Source organism: Gorilla gorilla, chromosome 6 (genome assembly GCF_029281585.2).
Source record: "Gorilla gorilla gorilla isolate KB3781 chromosome 6, NHGRI_mGorGor1-v2.1_pri, whole genome shotgun sequence".
NCBI lineage: Eukaryota > Metazoa > Chordata > Mammalia > Primates > Hominidae > Gorilla > Gorilla gorilla.
In genome coordinates, this window is record NC_073230.2 from 55,301,158 (window position 1) to 55,319,608 (window position 18,451).

At 48.6% G+C, this 18,451-nt stretch overlaps 1 protein-coding gene across 3 annotated transcripts in view; it reads right to left on the reverse strand.

Annotated features, from left to right (window-relative positions):
* TNS3 (tensin 3) overlaps positions 1-18,451 on the reverse strand; it is a 307,051-nt gene that overhangs the window by 190,163 nt on the left and 98,437 nt on the right. For all 3 annotated transcript variants that reach the window (XM_019031413.4, XM_031012945.3, XM_055347356.2), the window contains exon 4: positions 15,866-15,904. In XM_019031413.4, coding sequence (XP_018886958.3) covers positions 15,866-15,904 — 39 coding nt within the window. The remainder of the gene's footprint in view (positions 1-15,865; positions 15,905-18,451) is intronic.

Consider the following 18,451-nt stretch of genomic DNA (forward strand, 5'->3'; position numbering starts at 1 on the left):
CACTGCTGAGGGGCTATCACCCAGATGTCAGCGGCTCAATGCCACACAGGAGACTTGTGCGAAAAGTCTTAAGCCATTAGGTCATGGAAGATAACTGCAAGAGGGGGAAAGGACGCTGGCTTGGGAAACATTGGTGTGTCATATGATAAAAACAGTGACCAGCCAGCCTGAGCTCTGTGCCCGAACACATCATCTGCGCCCTGCACAATGCCCCTGTGAAGTAGAGACACGTGGATCAGAAGCCCCAGGTCCCACCACTTTGTTTCCAGTCACCAACTTGTCCCCAAATCAACTGCATCCATACACCGACACCCCCTACCCAACTGTGCCATTTAAAGCTAACCCTAGATATCACATCACTTCATCCATAAATATCTCAGTACATATCTTTAAAAGTCAAGCCGGGCACAACGGCTCAGGTCTGTAATCCCAGCACTTTGGGAGGCCGAGGTGGGAGGATCACCTGAGGTCAGGAGTTCGAGACAAGCCTGACCAACATGGAGAAGCCCCATCTCCACTAAAAATACAAAATTAGCCGGGCGTGGTGGTGCATGCCTGTAATCCCAGCTATTCAGGAGGCTGAGGCAGGAGAATTGCTTGAACACAAGAGGCGGAGGTTGCTGTGAGCCGAGATCACACCATTGCACTCCAGCCTGAGCAACAAGAGCAAAACTCCGTCTAAAAATAAATAAATAAATAAATAAATAAATAAATACATAATTTAAAAAAATAAAAGTCAAGAACATTTTAATACATAGAACAAACTGCCAGAATTGTGAAGAATAATTTCTTAAAATATCTAATTCATGTTCAAATTTCTCTGCCATACGTGTTTTGGGGTTGTTTGCATTTATTTTTACAGTCTAAGTTACAGTCTGAATAAAGTCTTATGATGTTTATTCAATATGTCACTTCAGTTCCTTTCTTTTTTTTTTCTTCGATACGGAGCCTCTGTCGCCCAGGCTGGAGTGCAGTGGTACAATCTCGGCTCACTGCAATCTCTGCCTCCTGGGTTCAAGCCATTCTCCTGACTCAGCCTCCCAAGTAGCTGGGATTACAGACGTGCACCACCAAGACCAGCTAATTTTTGTATTTTTATAGAGACGGGGTTTCACCATGTTGGCCAGGCTGGTCTCCTGACCTCAAATGATCCGCCTGCCTTGGCCTCCCAAAGTGCTGGGATTACAGGCGTGAGCCACAGCACCCAACCCAGTTCCTTTTTCTTCCTCCTCTTTTTGCAATGTATTTGAAAAAGACTGGGGTTGTTTCCACACAGTAGAATTCCCTCTGCCCTGGATTTCGCTGAGCCCTGCAGTATGGCTTCACAGATGTCCTGGCCCCTGGACTTCCTGTCAGTTGCAGATGGATCTGAGGCTGGGTCTGATTCTGGTTTGATTCTGGTGAGGACTTGGCTAGGGTGAGGACTCGGCTAGGCTGAGGACTCGGCTAGGGTGAGGACTCAGCTGTGTACTTCCTGCAAGGAGGCTTACAACCCTATGACCCGTGGTCTAACTCCCCTTTTGTGATAGTGCAGGTTACAGAGGACCAGAGCCTAGAGCCAGACAGTCATTTATTAGGAGTCTGGAAAGGGCACTATGTTAACCCTATCACATTTTCAAGGTTTATTAGCTGGAATTCCTCTTTCAATACAACTTTCCCTCTTCCTTTATTTGGAAACTCCAAAGAACAGTTCCCAAAGGTTAAATGCTCGATTGCTTCTCTTCATTTACCAAATCAGAATGAGTTGGTTCCCTAGCATCCCCCAAAGGTAACTAGGGAGTGCTGTGGTGATGACGGTGGTAATGGTGGTGATGACGGTGGTGGTGATGGTGTAAGTAGTACTTTTGAAAGTCTGTTGCATATGTTAGATAATTACATCTGTGTCCAAAGTACAAAGCTAACAGCTATTACAACCTGGATGCAAGCACAGCCTGCCCCTGTGAAGTCCCTCATCTTCCATGACCCCAGGTTCTCTTCAAATTCCATAATTTCTGGAAAGACAGGCCATGGGGCTACCCCAGGGTCTGAGGGCCAGAGAGGACGGGATGGGGAGTGCTAGTGGTCATCATGGTGGGAAATGAAGTGTTAGTTAAGTAGAGAAAAACTTAACACTAAAGTAGAAAATACTCATCCAATTAAACATGTTTCTCCTTATTCTTTCTCTACGATTGAGTCTCCAAATATGACAAGGTTTCCGGCAGGGACTTTTTTCTTTTTAATTTTTTAACAAAAATTGTTTCCTGATACTCTCGGGAAAGTGCACATTTTAAAGAAACCTGTTATAAATGCACCAGGAGAATGAGACAATTATCACAGCAGCTATGAGGACCAGGAGCCCATGAAGTTTCAGGTTTTGAAGCCAACAGTTGTCCTGATGCTGGCAGACTGACACCCAGAGTTGGGTCCCCAGCAACACACAGTATGAGTGAAGTTTCTGCCCAAAAAGCTCAAGACGCCTTCAGTGACCTGAGGAAACCGCCATGGTACCTGCTTCTCTAAAATAGGACTATTGAGCCACAGGAGACCACAGATTCATAGCCAAGCAACCCCCATTATTTGAAGATAAGAAAACAGAAGGTTAGAAAACAAGGCCATGTATAACGGGAGGGGCCTGAGCCTAGACCCTGGCTCCTGGACAAAGCCAGCTCCCTCCCACAGCAAGCTGGCTGTCCCCCAAGTGGATGTAGGTTGGAGATGTTGTTGTGTGTGGTTTTCTACATGAGTATCTCTTTTGCAGGTAAAATACACTCAGGTAATATAAATGATGCACCAACGAATGCCTCCTCTGACCTGGAATCTGTAACGTCTCCTTGTCACATGCCAACTTCTCTCCAACTGCAGACATTAAAAAAAAAAAAAAAAAATCAGCACTTTGAGAGCCTGAGGCAGGCAGATCACTTGAGATCAGGAGTTCAAGACCAGCCTGGACAACACAGTGAAACCCCATCTGTACTAAAAATACAAAAATTAGGCCGGGCACGGTGGCTCACACTTGTAATCCCAGCACTTTAGGAGGCAGGCAGAATTACCTGAGTTCAGGAGTTCGAGACCTGCCTGGCCAACATGATGAAACCCCGTCTCTAGTAAAAATACAAAAATCATCCAGGCGTGGTGGCACACGCATATAATCGCAGCTACTCGGGAGGCTGAGGCACGAGAATCACTTGAACCCGGGAGGCAGAGGTTGCAGTGAACCAAGATTACATCACTGCACTCCAGCCTGAGCAACAGGGCAAGAATCTGTCTCAAAAATAAATAAATAAATAAATAAAATCAGTATTTAATGTTCCCCTTCAGTAGTTACTGCTATTTCCCGAACCAATCACATATGGCCACTGCGTTTAAGGGCCTCTCCATATTTAAAATGCGTGACTACTGCTGAAAGAAATCAGAGAAAACACAAGCAAATGGAAAAACATCCCATGCTTATGAACTGGAAGAATCAATATCATTAAAATGGCCATACTACCCAAAGCAATTTACAGATTCAATGCTATTCCTATCAAACTACTGACATCATTCTTCACAGAATCAGAAAAAAAACTATTGTAAAATTCATATGGAACCAAAAAAGAGCCAAAATAGCCAAAGCAATCCTAAGCAAAAAGAACAAAGCCAAAGGCATCACATTATTCAACTTCAAACTATACTACAAGGCTAATGTAACCAAAACAGTACAGTACCGGCACAGAAACAGACACATATTCCAACTGAACAGAACAGAAAACACAGAAATAAAGCTGCACACTTACAACCATCTAATCTTCGACAAGGTCAACAAAAACAAGCAATGGGGAAAGGACACCTTATTCAATAAATAGTGCTGGGATAACTTGCTAGCCATATGCAGAAGAATGGAACTAGACCCTTACCTTTCACCGTGTATAAAAACTAACCCAAGATAGATTACAGATTTAAATGTAAGACCTCAAACTATAAAAATTCTGAAGAAAACCTAAGAAATACCCTTATCGACATCAGCCTTGGCAAAGAATTTATGGCCAAGTACCCAAAAATAATTTCAACAAAAACAAAAATTGACAAGTGGGAGCTAATTAAACTAAAGAACTTCTGCATAACAAAAGAAACTATCAACAGAGTAAACAGACATCCTACAGAATGGGAGAAAATATTCACAAACTATGCATCCAACAAAGGCTGAATATCTCACGCCAGTCAGAATGGCTATTATTAAAAAGTCAAAAAACAGCAGACGTCGGCTAGGCTGCAGAGAAAAGGAATGCTTGTACACTGCTAGTGGAAAAGTAAATGAGTTCAGCCACTGTGGAAAGCAGTGTGGAGATTTCTCAAAGAACTTAAAACAGAACTACCATTCAACCCAGCAACTCACTTATGGGTACATACCCAAAGAAATATAGATCATTATACCAAAAAGACACATGCACTCATATGTTCATCACCGTGCTATTCACAATAGCAAAGACACAGAATTATCCTAAGTGCCATTAAGGGTGGACTGGATAAAGAAAATGTGGTATAGGCTGGGCGCGGTGGCTCACGCCTGTAATCCCAGCACTCTGAAAGGCCAGGGCGGGCAGATCACCTGAAGTCAGGAGTTCGAGACCAGCCTGACCAACATGGTGAAACACTGTCCCTGATAAAAGTATAAAAATTAGCCAGGCGTAATGGCAGATGCGTGTAATCCAAGTTACTCAGGAGGCTAAGGCAGGAGAATCGCTTGAGCCCAGGAGGCAGAGGTTGCAGTGAGCCAAGACTGTGCCACTGCACTCCAGCCTGGGCAACAGAGTGAAACTCTGTCTCAAAAAAAAAAAAAAAATTGTGGTACATATACACCATGGAATACTACAAACCCATAAACAAGAACGAAATCATGTCCTTTGCAGCAACATAGATGGATGCAGATGCCATAACCCTAGACAAATTAACACAGGAACAGAAAACAAAACACCACATGTTCTCACATGGGAACATGGGAGGTCAACACTGAGCATACGTGAACATAAACATGGGAACAGTAAACACTGGGAACTGCCCAAGTGAGGAGAGTGGGAGAGGGACGTGGGTTGAAAAACCACCTATTGGGTACTATGCTCCTTACCTGGGTCCAACACACCTGGGTAACAATCATACACATGTACACTCTATACCTAAAATAAAAGCTGAAGTTTTTAAACTTTAAAAACAACTTTAAAAATCTTAAAATAAATAAGTAAAATATGTGACTGCTCTAGAATCTGTGCCATAAAAGAAAAGAAATCCCACTCAACCTGATTTTTCTTGTCTGCTGCAGACGTCCAGTCATCAGACTTGGCGGCATTCATTCATTCAAAACATTGCTTACAGGTGAGTCCAGGGACCACACGACAATATTTCAGCCAAAGGTGCCTTTGGTGCGTCCAGCCCTGACCTGGCCCACCTGTCACTTTAGGAGGAGAGTCCCCAGCGCAGAGAAATGCAGCAACCCTGAACCACAGACGCAGGTAATGGTCAGGGCTGGTGGGAATGCAGTGTCTGTGAGCCACACACCTGCAGCCCAGGCCTCCTAGCCGGAGTGGGTTTTTAATCATTAGCCAAGGCTTTGTGCTCCCGGGTGGATGTAAGCTGACACCGGGGTTAATATGTTCCCTGCTGTTGACCGTTCACAATTCCCTCCACCTGCAGAGGTGGGACAATAGCTTCAGGAACAGTATCCAACCCACCACTTTCAAATTCCAGCTACAAAGGGAGAGCGCCTGCTTGTGTGAGGCTCACATTGACGGGTGTTTTTTTTTTGTTTTTTGTTTTTTTTTTTGTTTTGTTTTTAATGTGTTGAAGGTTTTTCCTCTTTCTCAGCAGGTCAGTGAACTGAGACCTGCGGGCTCCTGACTGTGGATGAGGAGTCTGCCTGAAGGGAAGGCCAAGGCTGCTGGGAAGCCTCCTCACTGGGGAGCAGTTCCCATAAACCCTTTGGAAATAGCCAAATGCCTGGATGTTATTTTAGGCGTGGGAGGAGACGGTGAAATCAAAGGAAAAGTGTGGATCAAAGTTTAGCCTGTGGGGAGAAGGGGTGAGGGTGGGGGTGCCACAACCACAGACATCAGTCCCAGAAGTCTGTGCCCACAGGGTCATGATGGCCTCACTAGGCAATTGTGCAGACGCTGTGGGGAGCAGCTGGAAACAGAGGCCGGGGCCAAGGGGCAGGGACCATCCTGGTTAACCATCTCGCCGTCTCATCTCTGGGAACTGGGCTGAGCTCTGAAGGGCAGCCATCCTGGGTCCCACTCACCCATGGAGTCATTCAGGATGGAATGGAAGGGGGTCTTCCTTTCCAACCTTGGCTCCCACTGACTTAGTGCCTGACTCCTGCAGGCAGCTCCAGGGCACCCGAGGGCCCTGCCAGCCTTTCCTGGAAGAGCCCTGGGGTGACAGAAACCTCACAATCCCGCCCAGTTCGAATGACAGTTCATCACCAGAAGCTCCTCTTTTAAACAAGTTCCACTAACATCTTCTGCTGTTTATCTGCCCATTCTCAAAGTCTGCTCCATCTGAGCAGGATGCGGCAGTTTGGAGAAGGGGCCTCAGCCAGCCTTGCCCAGGAGCCACCTCCCCCTCGGGTGGCCACTGGGTACCAGCTCCTCGCAGCCCATGTCTTCACCCAGATGAGGCTGGAGAGGTGTGGGCCAAAAAGGATTTCCAGAAATGCCTGAGGAACAACTAATCAATATGAAAGAAGTGAAGGGATGCACCCCATTGTATTAATTTCCTAAGGCTGCTGTAAAGCACTACGAAGTGGGTGGCTTCAAACAAGGCATGTGTTCTCCCGCAGATCCAGGGGCTGGAGGTCTGAAACCAAGGCGGCAGCACAGCTGCGCTCCCTCTGAGAGCCCCAGGGAGGATCTGTCCCTGACTCTTCCACCTTCTCAGGCTGCCACAACTGGTGAGGTTCCTCGGCTTGCAGATACGTGGCTCCAGCCTCTGCCTCTGTCATCACCTGGCTTTCTCCCTGTGTCTGCGTCCTCTCCTCTTCTTACAAGAACCCAGTCATGGATATCAGGCCCAATCTAATCCAGCATGACCTCATCTCTGTCATCATTCCAAATAAGGTCACATTCAGGGGTTTCAGGTGGACATGAATTTCGGGGGAACACAACTCAACCCCCTGTACCTCCCCTACAGATGGTTCTCTGGGATCCGTGAGAAGGAGGGAGGCCCCACTGCATGTTCCAGGTCGAATGTTCTTCTCATAGCACATCGTTTCCTTACCTGCAAGGCTAGGTGTCAGTGTCACTGGGAAAGGAGCCCATTGGCTTGCCCTTCTTCACTGGTACTCACTGTGTATGCCCATCAAGAGAAAGGCACGTGCACAGGGATATAGGGAGAAACTTTCAAAGGGGTGAAATGCCAGAAATCTGAGAGCAGTCCAGGACTGTGGCCCTAAACTTGCTCCGTGGCAGCTCCCTACACACAGGCCTTATGGTTGATTCGCCTAAGCCACTCTCTAGGGGCTAGAGGCGTCTAGACCAGAAGGCGCAGGGGAGCCATGGGAACAGGAAGTCCCAGCCCACATCTCAGCACATCTTCAGCCTGTCCTACTCCCTCCCACAGAGTAAATCCCGGACACTCCTGCTGGTCTGCACTTGCTCCAAAGCAACAGAGAACCAGCCTGCACTACATCCACACCCTCCCAGGGCTGAGGCCATGGGGAATGATGAGGCATGACCCTGAGCCGTTGTTGTTCAGGACGCAGCAGCTGGGAGATGGGGGTGAGGCTCATCCCCAACAATGAAGCATCCTCCAGAGGGGCGCTGGGTGAGAAACAGACAGACTTACAGTGCTGGCCCCACCCCTTCCTCACCTTCTGCTGAGCGACCTCACGCGCATCCAGCCCTCCCAATCTGAGTGTGATCGCCCACGCAGCCCTCTTCCCACCCGACTGCTCAGCATCCACACCCATCGTCCTCCACCGTGCCCTGCCAATGCCCGAATGCTGTATGCACAGGCTAACTAAACACCACTCTGTGATGACTGAGTGTCAAGGTAAGATCTGGGGAATGCAGTATCAGTTTGTATTTTTATTTTTGGGTCTCACCTGACTTTTGCCAAAGCCACAGATGTTGAGTTTGGCTCTTCTGACCAAATGGAACACCTGGATGCTGATCTAACAGGATCCTTGAAACTCTTCTCTCTGCTTCCTGGAGATCAGAGAGATTAAGGAGCAAGGACATTTGCGTATATCCACTGACCTAATAGAACTCAATTTCACTGTGACTCTGGTCAAATATGTTTGCATGAAGACTCCTGATGAGACACACAGAATCTGAAAGGGGCAGCGGTGAATCCAGAAACCATGAACACGCACACATACACATGTAGGTGATCTTCTGCCGAGACTCTGCTGTGGTGTATAGAACCGTGTCTGTGTTTCTGAAGTTTACTGAGTGGTGGAAACAATCTATAAGCAGGAAATAACCACTGTCCAATCAAATGCCTGGACTTACGGGCCGTGAGGACAAGAAATGCATACCCAGAGACTTGTGGGAAGCCTTCTGTGACAACATGCATGCAGAAACCACTGCAGGCTGGGGCCGGCAGAACAGACCCACATAGGTCACCTGGATCCACTGTCCCAGATCACTGGATGCTCAGCTCACTAAGCCCCCCACCCAGTAATTTACAGGTGGAAAGCGTGGGTGTTTTGTTGGAAATTTGCTTAATTTTTCAGTAAAATAAAATGGAGACCATTAAAGTGATTTCATTTATCTGAAGCTCCTCATCATCCATTTGGTCAGCATTCTTTCTGAAAGAATCAAATAGCTTCATGAGACTCCATCACGGTCACTGGGGCAGAGGCAGGGATGGCAGCACGTGACCTGCAAGACTTCCTGACAGTCACATCTGTCCTGTCCTTGTGTTGGTTGGTCTTGTTGCTCTGGTCACTTCCTCTATCTGGCTTTCTGAGTTCAAGTAAAACATACTGAGCAAGTCTCAACACACACATAACACACATAAAAAAACCTCATACACAACACCTCACACAACACACAAAACAGCACACAAAAAACACTTCGCACACAACACACACAAAACACCTCACAAACAATACACATCACATACACAAAACACTTCACACACAACACACACACATAAACACACACAGCACACACACCTCACACAACCCACACAACACACACAAAACACCTCACAACACACACAAAACACTTCACACACAACACATACACAAAACACGCAACACATACACAAAACACAACACAAACAACACACACCTCACAACACACACTACACATACAACACACACTGCAACACACACACCTCACACAGTACACACAACAGACATGTACACACAAACACAGACATGTACACACACACACAACACACCTCAGCACAACACACACAGCACAACACACACACCTCACAACACACACAAGACACACCTCACACACAAAACACCTCACACACAACACTTCACAAACACACACCGCAACACACACAAAAAACACCTCACACACACAAAACACCTCACACATAATACACACAACACACACAGCAGACATGTGCACACACAACACACCTCAGCACAACACACAACACACAAAGCACAACACACACACCTCACACACAACACACACGACAGACACACCTCACACACAAAACACCTCACACACAACACTTCACACACAACACACACACAAAAAAACACCTCACACACACAGATAACACCTCACACACAATACAACACATGCAACACACAACACACACAAAACACTACACACACTGCAACACACTCAAAGCACCTCACATGCAACACACAACACACACACCTCACACAACAGACAACAGACAACTCACACACAAAAACACACCTCACATACAACACATACACTGCATCACACAACACACAAACACAACATACACACATAAAACACCTCACACACACCACAGACACACACATCTTGCACAGCTGTGCAAAGGTGGAGTGTAAGCTCCAGCCTCAGGCTGAAATGTGAGCCCTGCAGTCACCTTGGCGGGAACTAGCCCACTGGCCTCGGGTGAGGTGAACCAAGAGAAGCACCGCCCTGATGACTCAACCACTATTCTTACCCAACCCCTCTTCCAGGGCCACAGACCACAATGGCCAAGGCCAAGCAAGAACAATCACAGTGTGAGTGCAGGCAGCTGGCGCGGGCTCAGGACCTGCCCGGAGCTGGATCAGGCACTGCCCTGAACCCTCCCACACCGGAGGCCGCCACCAGAAGGCGGAGACACCGGCCTCCTTCAAGGACAGTGGCCCCTCTGTAAACAGGTGGCACTTCCCTGGGGTGGGCCAGGCCCTCCCTGGACTCAGGCCGGCTGTGGGCTGCCCAGGAGGCCGGGCGGGGAAGTGGGTCCCATACATGGCCTCGGGGTGTCCTAGTGAAGGCTGCCCTGCACCTGAGGGCATCAAGATTTGCTGGCATGAATCAATCGCTTGCAGAGTCTATGAAGGTAAACACAGGATGGAAAAAAACAAGGACACTCTGCCCTTGAACTTCAATCAAAAGCTGTGGGGCCACCATTCGGACCACTGTTAGGCCGCAGCATCATGAAAAGATCCTGCAAACCTGCAACTACCAAGGACAGACTCTCATGCGCCCTTGTTCTGACCGTGGTGCCTCCAAGTCTGCAAATGCGGGATCACAGGAATCATCTACTGTAAGTGTCTGTCATCGGTGCCCTCACCCTCAGGAAGCAGGGGACACGTTCCGGAACTCATCAGACTGGTTCTCTCCATCAGGAGAACCAGATCAACAATGAATGGCACACAGCAAAGGCTGTGGGCACCAGAAGAACTGCACTGCCAACTCACCTTCACAGGACAACCAACCAGGCTGTTCCCCCACACATCACGTGTCTTCCCTGTGTCACACTAGCAACGAGGATCTAAGCATGTTATTTCATTCGATCCTGGCAGTGACCCCAAGAAGAGCTGGTGGCGTCCTCATTTTACAGAAGAGGAAAGTGGAGCCCAGAAAAGTGAAAAAACTCCATTCAGGGCCACACAGCTCACCAGTGTCATAGCCCGGATGGGACTCAACCCAACTCTAGTCCATGCTCACACCTACTACTACATTCTGTGCCTGTGTGCGCATGTGAGCACTGCGTGTACACATACACGTAGACTTACAGAGCAGCTGGACCACAGGCTGTGACTCCCCTGTAAGGAGCCCGGCCACCTCTCCCAGCCTTAGGGACAGTAGTTACCTGAACAATGGTGAAGCATTCTCTCTATGACCCAGAAGACCACAGCCCATAGAACGGTAATGTAAGCAGAAAGACACCAATTGTCCCTTTATAGTTCTAAAAGCCAGAGGTCCCAATGAGCCTATGCTGCAATAGCTTGCCTCTGACATCCCTCCAAAATCATCATTCTGCTCGACTCATGGAGAGGTGGTGCATGCCCCTGATGCCTTAGTCTACACCCTCCATAATTTCCCACGTCGCACATTTTCTCTGCTGATTCTTGTTTCTTCCCACCTTCCAGAAAGGCACATGCCAATCATTGTGGTTTCCTTTTCACACTGGCTCCCAGGAAGCTCCAACCCTGTGTCCATGTAACATATGCCAAGTTGACATTCACAAAGGGAGGTTTGCCTCCCAGCTCCTTTCTCAACACTATGTGCCGATTTTGAGTCCATGAATTAATCTAACCTCACATCCCACTTTTGTAAGCTGCTGCAGTAAACAGAAGATTCTGCTACCAGGAATAGGAAAACGAACATCACAGGTAAATAGCCACAGGTTCAATGAACCACAATCACGGAAAAGGTTCCTTCTCCATTGTGTCTTAAACGCCCCGGGGAGCCACAAAGGCACCCTATGCCTGCAGACAAAGGACCCTCACACAGTATGTCATTAAGATGACAGACACCCTTACAGTCCTGTCCTGGGATGTCGGTAAGTACGGCTGGCAAGGCTCATCACTGCCTTCTTTCTGCCCTACCAGGCAATTAGGCCCAAGGGTTTCAAAACAATCATGCCCTCAGCCAGCACAACTCCAGGAATTTTGACAGATCCGGCAGCTCACCTCGATAAAACATGCTGGGATGAAGCTATTCTAGAACCTCTCCAAAGGAGTCATGCCCCTCAGGTTAGCTGCAGAGCAAAGGAGGGCCTTGGGGTGGGTACAAGTGCCAGGTAAACTCCAGGTGTGGGAGGGGCCACTGGCACAGGACAGAGCAGAAGGGCAGCCAGGTCTAAGGGCCGGTCACAGAGGGGTCTGCAGGGTCACTGACACCCCAGAGAGCAGAAGCCCCTTAGTGTCTGGGTGATGTGGGAGTTTCTTCAGTTTTCTGAGCTCCAGCAGGTGAGGGAGGGCAGGGCATCTGAGACAGAATAGGTACTCAATGAATGGTAACAAAGAGAAAAACAAAAACAGCTATCAGGTGACCTGGCCAGGTCCCACAGGGCACAGTGACACCCCAGGTGACATCGCGGATGTCAGTATTATCTGAAAGCAATTCCATGCCCATCCAAAATGCCAAGGATCACAGTGCCAGAAGACTCAGCCCAGACAGGATCAGGAAAGAAAAAAAAGATTCTGTGCTTTCTGCCCTGAGAAGCCACACCGTGCAGGCGGAAACCCTCCCGCCCAAGCTCCACTAAATGGGAGGGTCTGCTTCTACAAGGCCACCCAGCAGGGAGGCAGAAGAGTGCTCAGGCCGGGCTGGGCTGCCACATCCATCCTTCCATTTACTCCTCCATGCCAGGAGGAAGACAGCACTGCCCTGTTTAGGGGAGAAAGCTCCATGCAAAATAAAGATGTGAGGGAACTGGGTGTCTTGGCATCAAAGGCCCTCTCATGACCCCACACCACCACACGGGGACAGCAGCCCAGAAAGGCAGGCATTTGCCAAGGCCACCCCTGACTGCACGCCCACGGGCTGATCTCTGCCCCAGTTCCAGCCCACAGCCAGGATTCCCACACTTGAGCTGATCAGCCTTGCCAGAGAGTTTGTTAAAGCACTGATCGCAGGGCCGCAGCAATTCAGTAGGTCTGGGCTGGGGCCTGAGAATGTGCATTTCTATAGGTCCCCAGGCAATGTAGGTCCAGGGACCACACCTGGAGGCCAGCTAGTCAAGGCAATTTGAAAAGGCCACAGAGAGCTTAGTATAGAGTGGACTCATGCATGTTCATCTCAGGGAAATACACACACACACACACATTCACATACACATAAACTGACATACATAATAAACACACACATCCATACGTTCACACACAGGTAACAATTACATTATCCACATATATATACCCTCAGATATATAACAACTACATTCAAAACCTACACACATTAACAATTACATACAAGACACATATATTCACATGTGTAACATTTATATACTAGTATATGCATACAAACATTCATATAAACAATTACATGGCACACATATATACATTCACATATAAAGACTACATACCTAATATACATATATATTCACATACATAACACTCGTATGTGTGGCACTTGTATGTATTCATGTGTTGACACATGTATAACATGTACATATTCATCTGTGTGCATATAACAATTACATGTATAACATGCATGTGTGTGTTCATATACCAATAAAATTACATGCATAACATGCATGTCTATCAATATACATGTAACAACTACATGCATAACATGCATGTATGTATTTGTACGCACAACAATTACACACATAATACACACACACACAGAGCAGCAGCAAGGGGAGTGGGCAGGAGCCAGGCTGGGCTAGAAGAGTGAGATCTCTTAGCAACCACACCTGTGAAAAGGTTAACAGGGAGGCCGTGTCCTGACGCAGGGGGAGAGCTGTGCTCCAGGAGACTGAAGACTCCTCTCTGGGACCCTGGGCTCCAGAGGGAACAATGACAACATCTAAGTAGCCAGGATGGGCCCTTGGGGCTCTGGCCTGTCTGAGAGACCTGCAACCGGTGTCTTTAGAGCCAGCACACAGCTTTAGCCCTCTGGTGCCTCTGATGTCCAGGGCTCACCAACAAATCTGATGGCAAGGGACTGTCTGCGAGGTGGGAGAGCCTCAGCTGCCACCAGGAAAATAGGCTTCAGCCAAGGCCTCGGGACAGGCACACAGCTCTGGGGCCACCTGGGCCTCGGCCCCTGGCTCCCGGGGCCTATGACAAGCCTGAGGAAATCAGTCACAAACTGCAGCCTGTCAAAACCAACTACAAACACAGGCTCCCAAGTCCCCCCACGCCCCCTACTCCCCCACCCCCCCCACCCCCCCCCACCCCCCCGTCGGCGGTGAGTGCCACAGGAGGAATGGAGTAAGACTGGACCACAGGCCTGGGGACACGGCTGAGGCCAGCAGGGACGGCCGGGCAGGCGCCCACCCCGGACAGCCTCAGCTCTTGATGCTGCAACATGTTTCTCATAGTTTGTCAATATTTTAGGTTTCTGGGTGAGATTTTTTTTTTAACGTTCCTATGACCTCAAATGCATACTTTGCTCTTCCAGAAGCAAAGAGACCACACCACATGACAGCATTAAAAGGAGCATAATAAGGGCACCCCGCCTGTGGCCAGGCTTCTGTGACGGGCCTGACCCTGTAGTCCCTCTTCTCTCATCCGCAGCTAGGTTAGAGAGCACCTCTATGGCCATTGCATAAAGGAGAAAACCGAGGCTCAGGTGGGCAGGGGGCGAGGGCAGGGCCCGGCCACTCAAGTGATGAGGTTAGAGAGCCACCCCCACGCCCACTGGGTAAAGGAGGAAACCAAGGCTCAGATGGGCAGGGGGCAAGGGCAAGGCCCAGCCACTGGAGCCGGGATCTGATCTTGACTTCATCAAAGCAGGGAAGCTGCCACACGGGCGCCACTGGCCGAGCCTGGGGAAGGATGTCCTACTGCACCACAAGACAGAGCCAGTTAGCCAGTTCCATGTCTGGAGGCCACCAGGCTCATAACCCAGAAAGACTGCCAAATCTCCGGCAGAACACCCCAGATTCTGTGTATGGCGAAGCTAGGGGGAGCCAAGAGCAGAAAGCCCTGCCCTACTTGAGAAGTACAGGGAACAACACACCTGACAGATGCCCAGGAGGAACCACAGGGCGCACCTGTTTCCCTACCCCACCGGGGAGGCCCAGACCTGCACACACTTCCCCAGCCCCAAGAGGAAGCTTCCCATTTGCCTCCCAGGGAGTCGCTTCTGACTTGCAGTGAGAGAAGAGGGTCCTGTGTCCTACTGTCTAGGCACAGTGAGCCTTTCAATTATCCTGCAAGCTGCTAATAAGCCCTCAGAAACAAAGCTTCACTCACTCAGCTCCAAAGGATGGAGGCAAAGAAAACACCAGGAGGTACCACGACCTTCCAAGCAGCTGCATTTGAAAAGCAGACAGCAATTTAAATTTGCCTAATCACAAGCCAAAGAGAAAGTGCTATTGTGTTTACCTTCAATCTGATTTGAACACACACACACACCCAGTATTTGTCAGAGCTGGATGTCGGTCTACAAACCACTGCACTACATTGTCCACAGCCACCTGGCGACCCAGGCACCCTCACTGTCCAGGTTTTTATCACTAAGACAACAGACTTGTGCTGTCTTCACTTTATAGCCAAGGAAACTCGGCCCAGGGAGATTCGCCCCGAAGGTAACTATTACTGATAGAAAGGCAGCTCCCGCAAAGGCGCAGCGGATCCTCTTCTCTAAAAAACCATGCAAATGGCCAGTGCAGCATGGTCAAAGGTCCTCAGAGAGAGCCTTGTGAATGCAAGCTACAGGTCAAAGGGAGGGCATGGATCCTAGAGGAAGTCAAAAGATCCCCAAAGAGGGAGCAGCTTCAAGAAAGGACTTAGTCCTTTCTTGGATGGAACAATGGAGCCAAAGAAATGCAAAGGGCTTACCTGTTCCAGTCGGACTTGCACACCGCAGGGAATCACCACCTTTCAAAGAGAGAAGAAACAGATAAGCAAATGGATTCTCCAGGAAAAAATTAGCATAATAATCAAGCCAGGCTCCCAAAGACTGAATGAAACTGTCTCTAACCTCACTCTGGCCACAAAGCTGTAGCAGATCAAGACTGACAAGATTTAGAGTTAAGAGAGTCCAGGGTTTTGTTCACTTTTGGAAAGTCCCTGTCCTTTTTGCTAATGTCATGGAAACCATGGGGCCTCCCCTTCCAGAAAAATGCAAATCACTCATAGATACAAAATTTAGCCCCCACTTTCGCAAAGAACTGGTAGACCTCAAGGATGGATGCCTCTGAGTCGGTCCGTGCTTGGGGAGCTTGGGAGCGGGGCCCAGAGAAGGAGGTGGAAGGCTCTGCCTGGTGGTCTTCAAGCCCCCACTCCTCCCATCCTCACCCAGGGGCATGCATTCTCTACACAAGGGGCCATCTTTTCTAGAACTATTTCTACAAGTAGAACTGAAGAGTCTGAATGTGGCAATGTCAATCTGGTTATTCCATTCCGCACAAGAGACGGGGAGAGGAGACTTTGACTCCACCATAGTCTCTGAAGACCGAGAGCTCCCTGGGAAAGATAAAGAAAGTAACGGAGGCGAGGCGGCTCAAACACAGTCAGGAGAGGCAGTTAGTAACAGGCACAGGGAGCCACCAGTCCTGCAGGGCAAAGACCCCACCTTGGGTAGGATCTCCACCACTTACTAGCCACAGGACCTTGGCCTTTAATCTCTCTGGACCTCAGTTTCCACATCTGAAAACTGCAGGTAACAATAGTGCCTTCCGGGCAGGGTCATGGTGAGAATTAAGAGATGGCGCGTGAGGAGCTCAGAAGAGTGGCACAGGGCAGGGGCTAAGGGAGCCAGACAGGCATTGCGCTGCTCTAGGGGGCCACTCAGGAGCCAGGCGCCAGCAAACAGGATTCAGTTCCTGGCGAGTGACCTCACTCCTTAGCTTTCTCCTGGCACTGCCCCCTCCAGATCCCTGGTACCTGCCTTCTCAAAGAGTTTTCTGAAAATGTGCAACCGAAGGAGAATTGTAGAGAATCTCAGAGATCTGACTAATTGTACTTGTGGTTTGGGGTGGGCGGCGGCGTAACCTTGGCTCTTACCAGGACAACTATTTATAGCCTCTTGCTTATCTTACGCAGTCCAGTCCTCAGGGAGTATGTGACACATGGCCGTTCCTGTGTCTGGGACACATCATTACTCCACCATGGCTCTGACTCAGACGGATGTCTGGGGCAGGGGTCCTCTCTCAGGGCCCCTTTAAAGTTTGATGAATGGATGAGAGAATAAGTAAACAAATAAATGTAAAGCAAAACAAAACAAAAACAGCTTTGGAAACAGAAGGAGTCACAGACAAAAACTTACAGGATGGTGGAAACAGCCGGACAAGGAGACCCCATGGTTAACAGAGCAGTGTGACTTATCTCCCCTCAAGCATGGTATCTACTCAATGCACACATGCATCTTGTTGCCTCACTCCACATGTGACATGCAGGCAAGAAATGTGCGAAGAATCAGGGCCCTTGCCTTTCAAACTCACTATCAGCATTCCTGCAATGGCATGTCAAGCATGACGAAAAAAAAATGAGCTATGAAGGCAGGAAAACACAAAGAGGAAACTTAAATGCATATTACTAAGTGAAAGAAGCCACTCTGAAAAGGCCACATACTGTATGATTTCAACTCTGTGACATTCTGGAAAAGGCAAAACTATGGGACAGTGAAAAGGTCAGTGAAAGCCAGGGATTAGGAGGGAGAGAGGAACAGGCAGAGCACAGAGACTCTTCAGGGCCATGAAGCTATTCTGCTTGACACTATAAGGATGGACTCACGTCATTCTGCATTTGTCTAAACCCACAGAATGTACAACACCAGGAGAGAATCCTAATGTAAACCGAGGGCTCTGGTTACTAAGACTGTATCAATATTGGCAAATCAAGTGTAACAAATGTACCACAGGAATGGAAAATGTTTATATATGAAGAGGAAGAAGAGTGTGTCCAATTTTTTTTTTTTTTTTGAGACGGAGTCTCACTCTGTCACTCAGGCTAGAGAGCAGTGGCACGATCTTGGCTCACTGCAAGCTCCGCCTCCCGGGTTCACACCATTCTCCTGCCTCAGCCTCTCCAGTAGCTGGCACTACAGGCGCCCGCCACCACGCCCAGCTAATTTTTTGTATTTTTAGTAGAGATGGGGTTTCATTGTGTGAGCCAGGATGGTCTCGATCTCCTGACCTCATGATCCACCCGCCTTGGCCTCCCAAAGTACTGGGATTACAGGTGTAAGCCACCACGCCTGGCCTGAGTGTCCGATTTTTGTATAAATCTAAAACTCTCTTAAAAATAGAGTCTATAATACATTTTTTAAATTCACTCTCTGGAAGCACACGTTTGTTGAGACAATGAAAAGAAAAGCCCTGTGCAATGTCAGAAACTTGAGTTTTAAAGACGGCAGCCACTTAAGGATTTGGTCCAGAAGCCAGGTCTGTGTGTTCCCACATCCCTCTGTGGCCAGATGGGGTG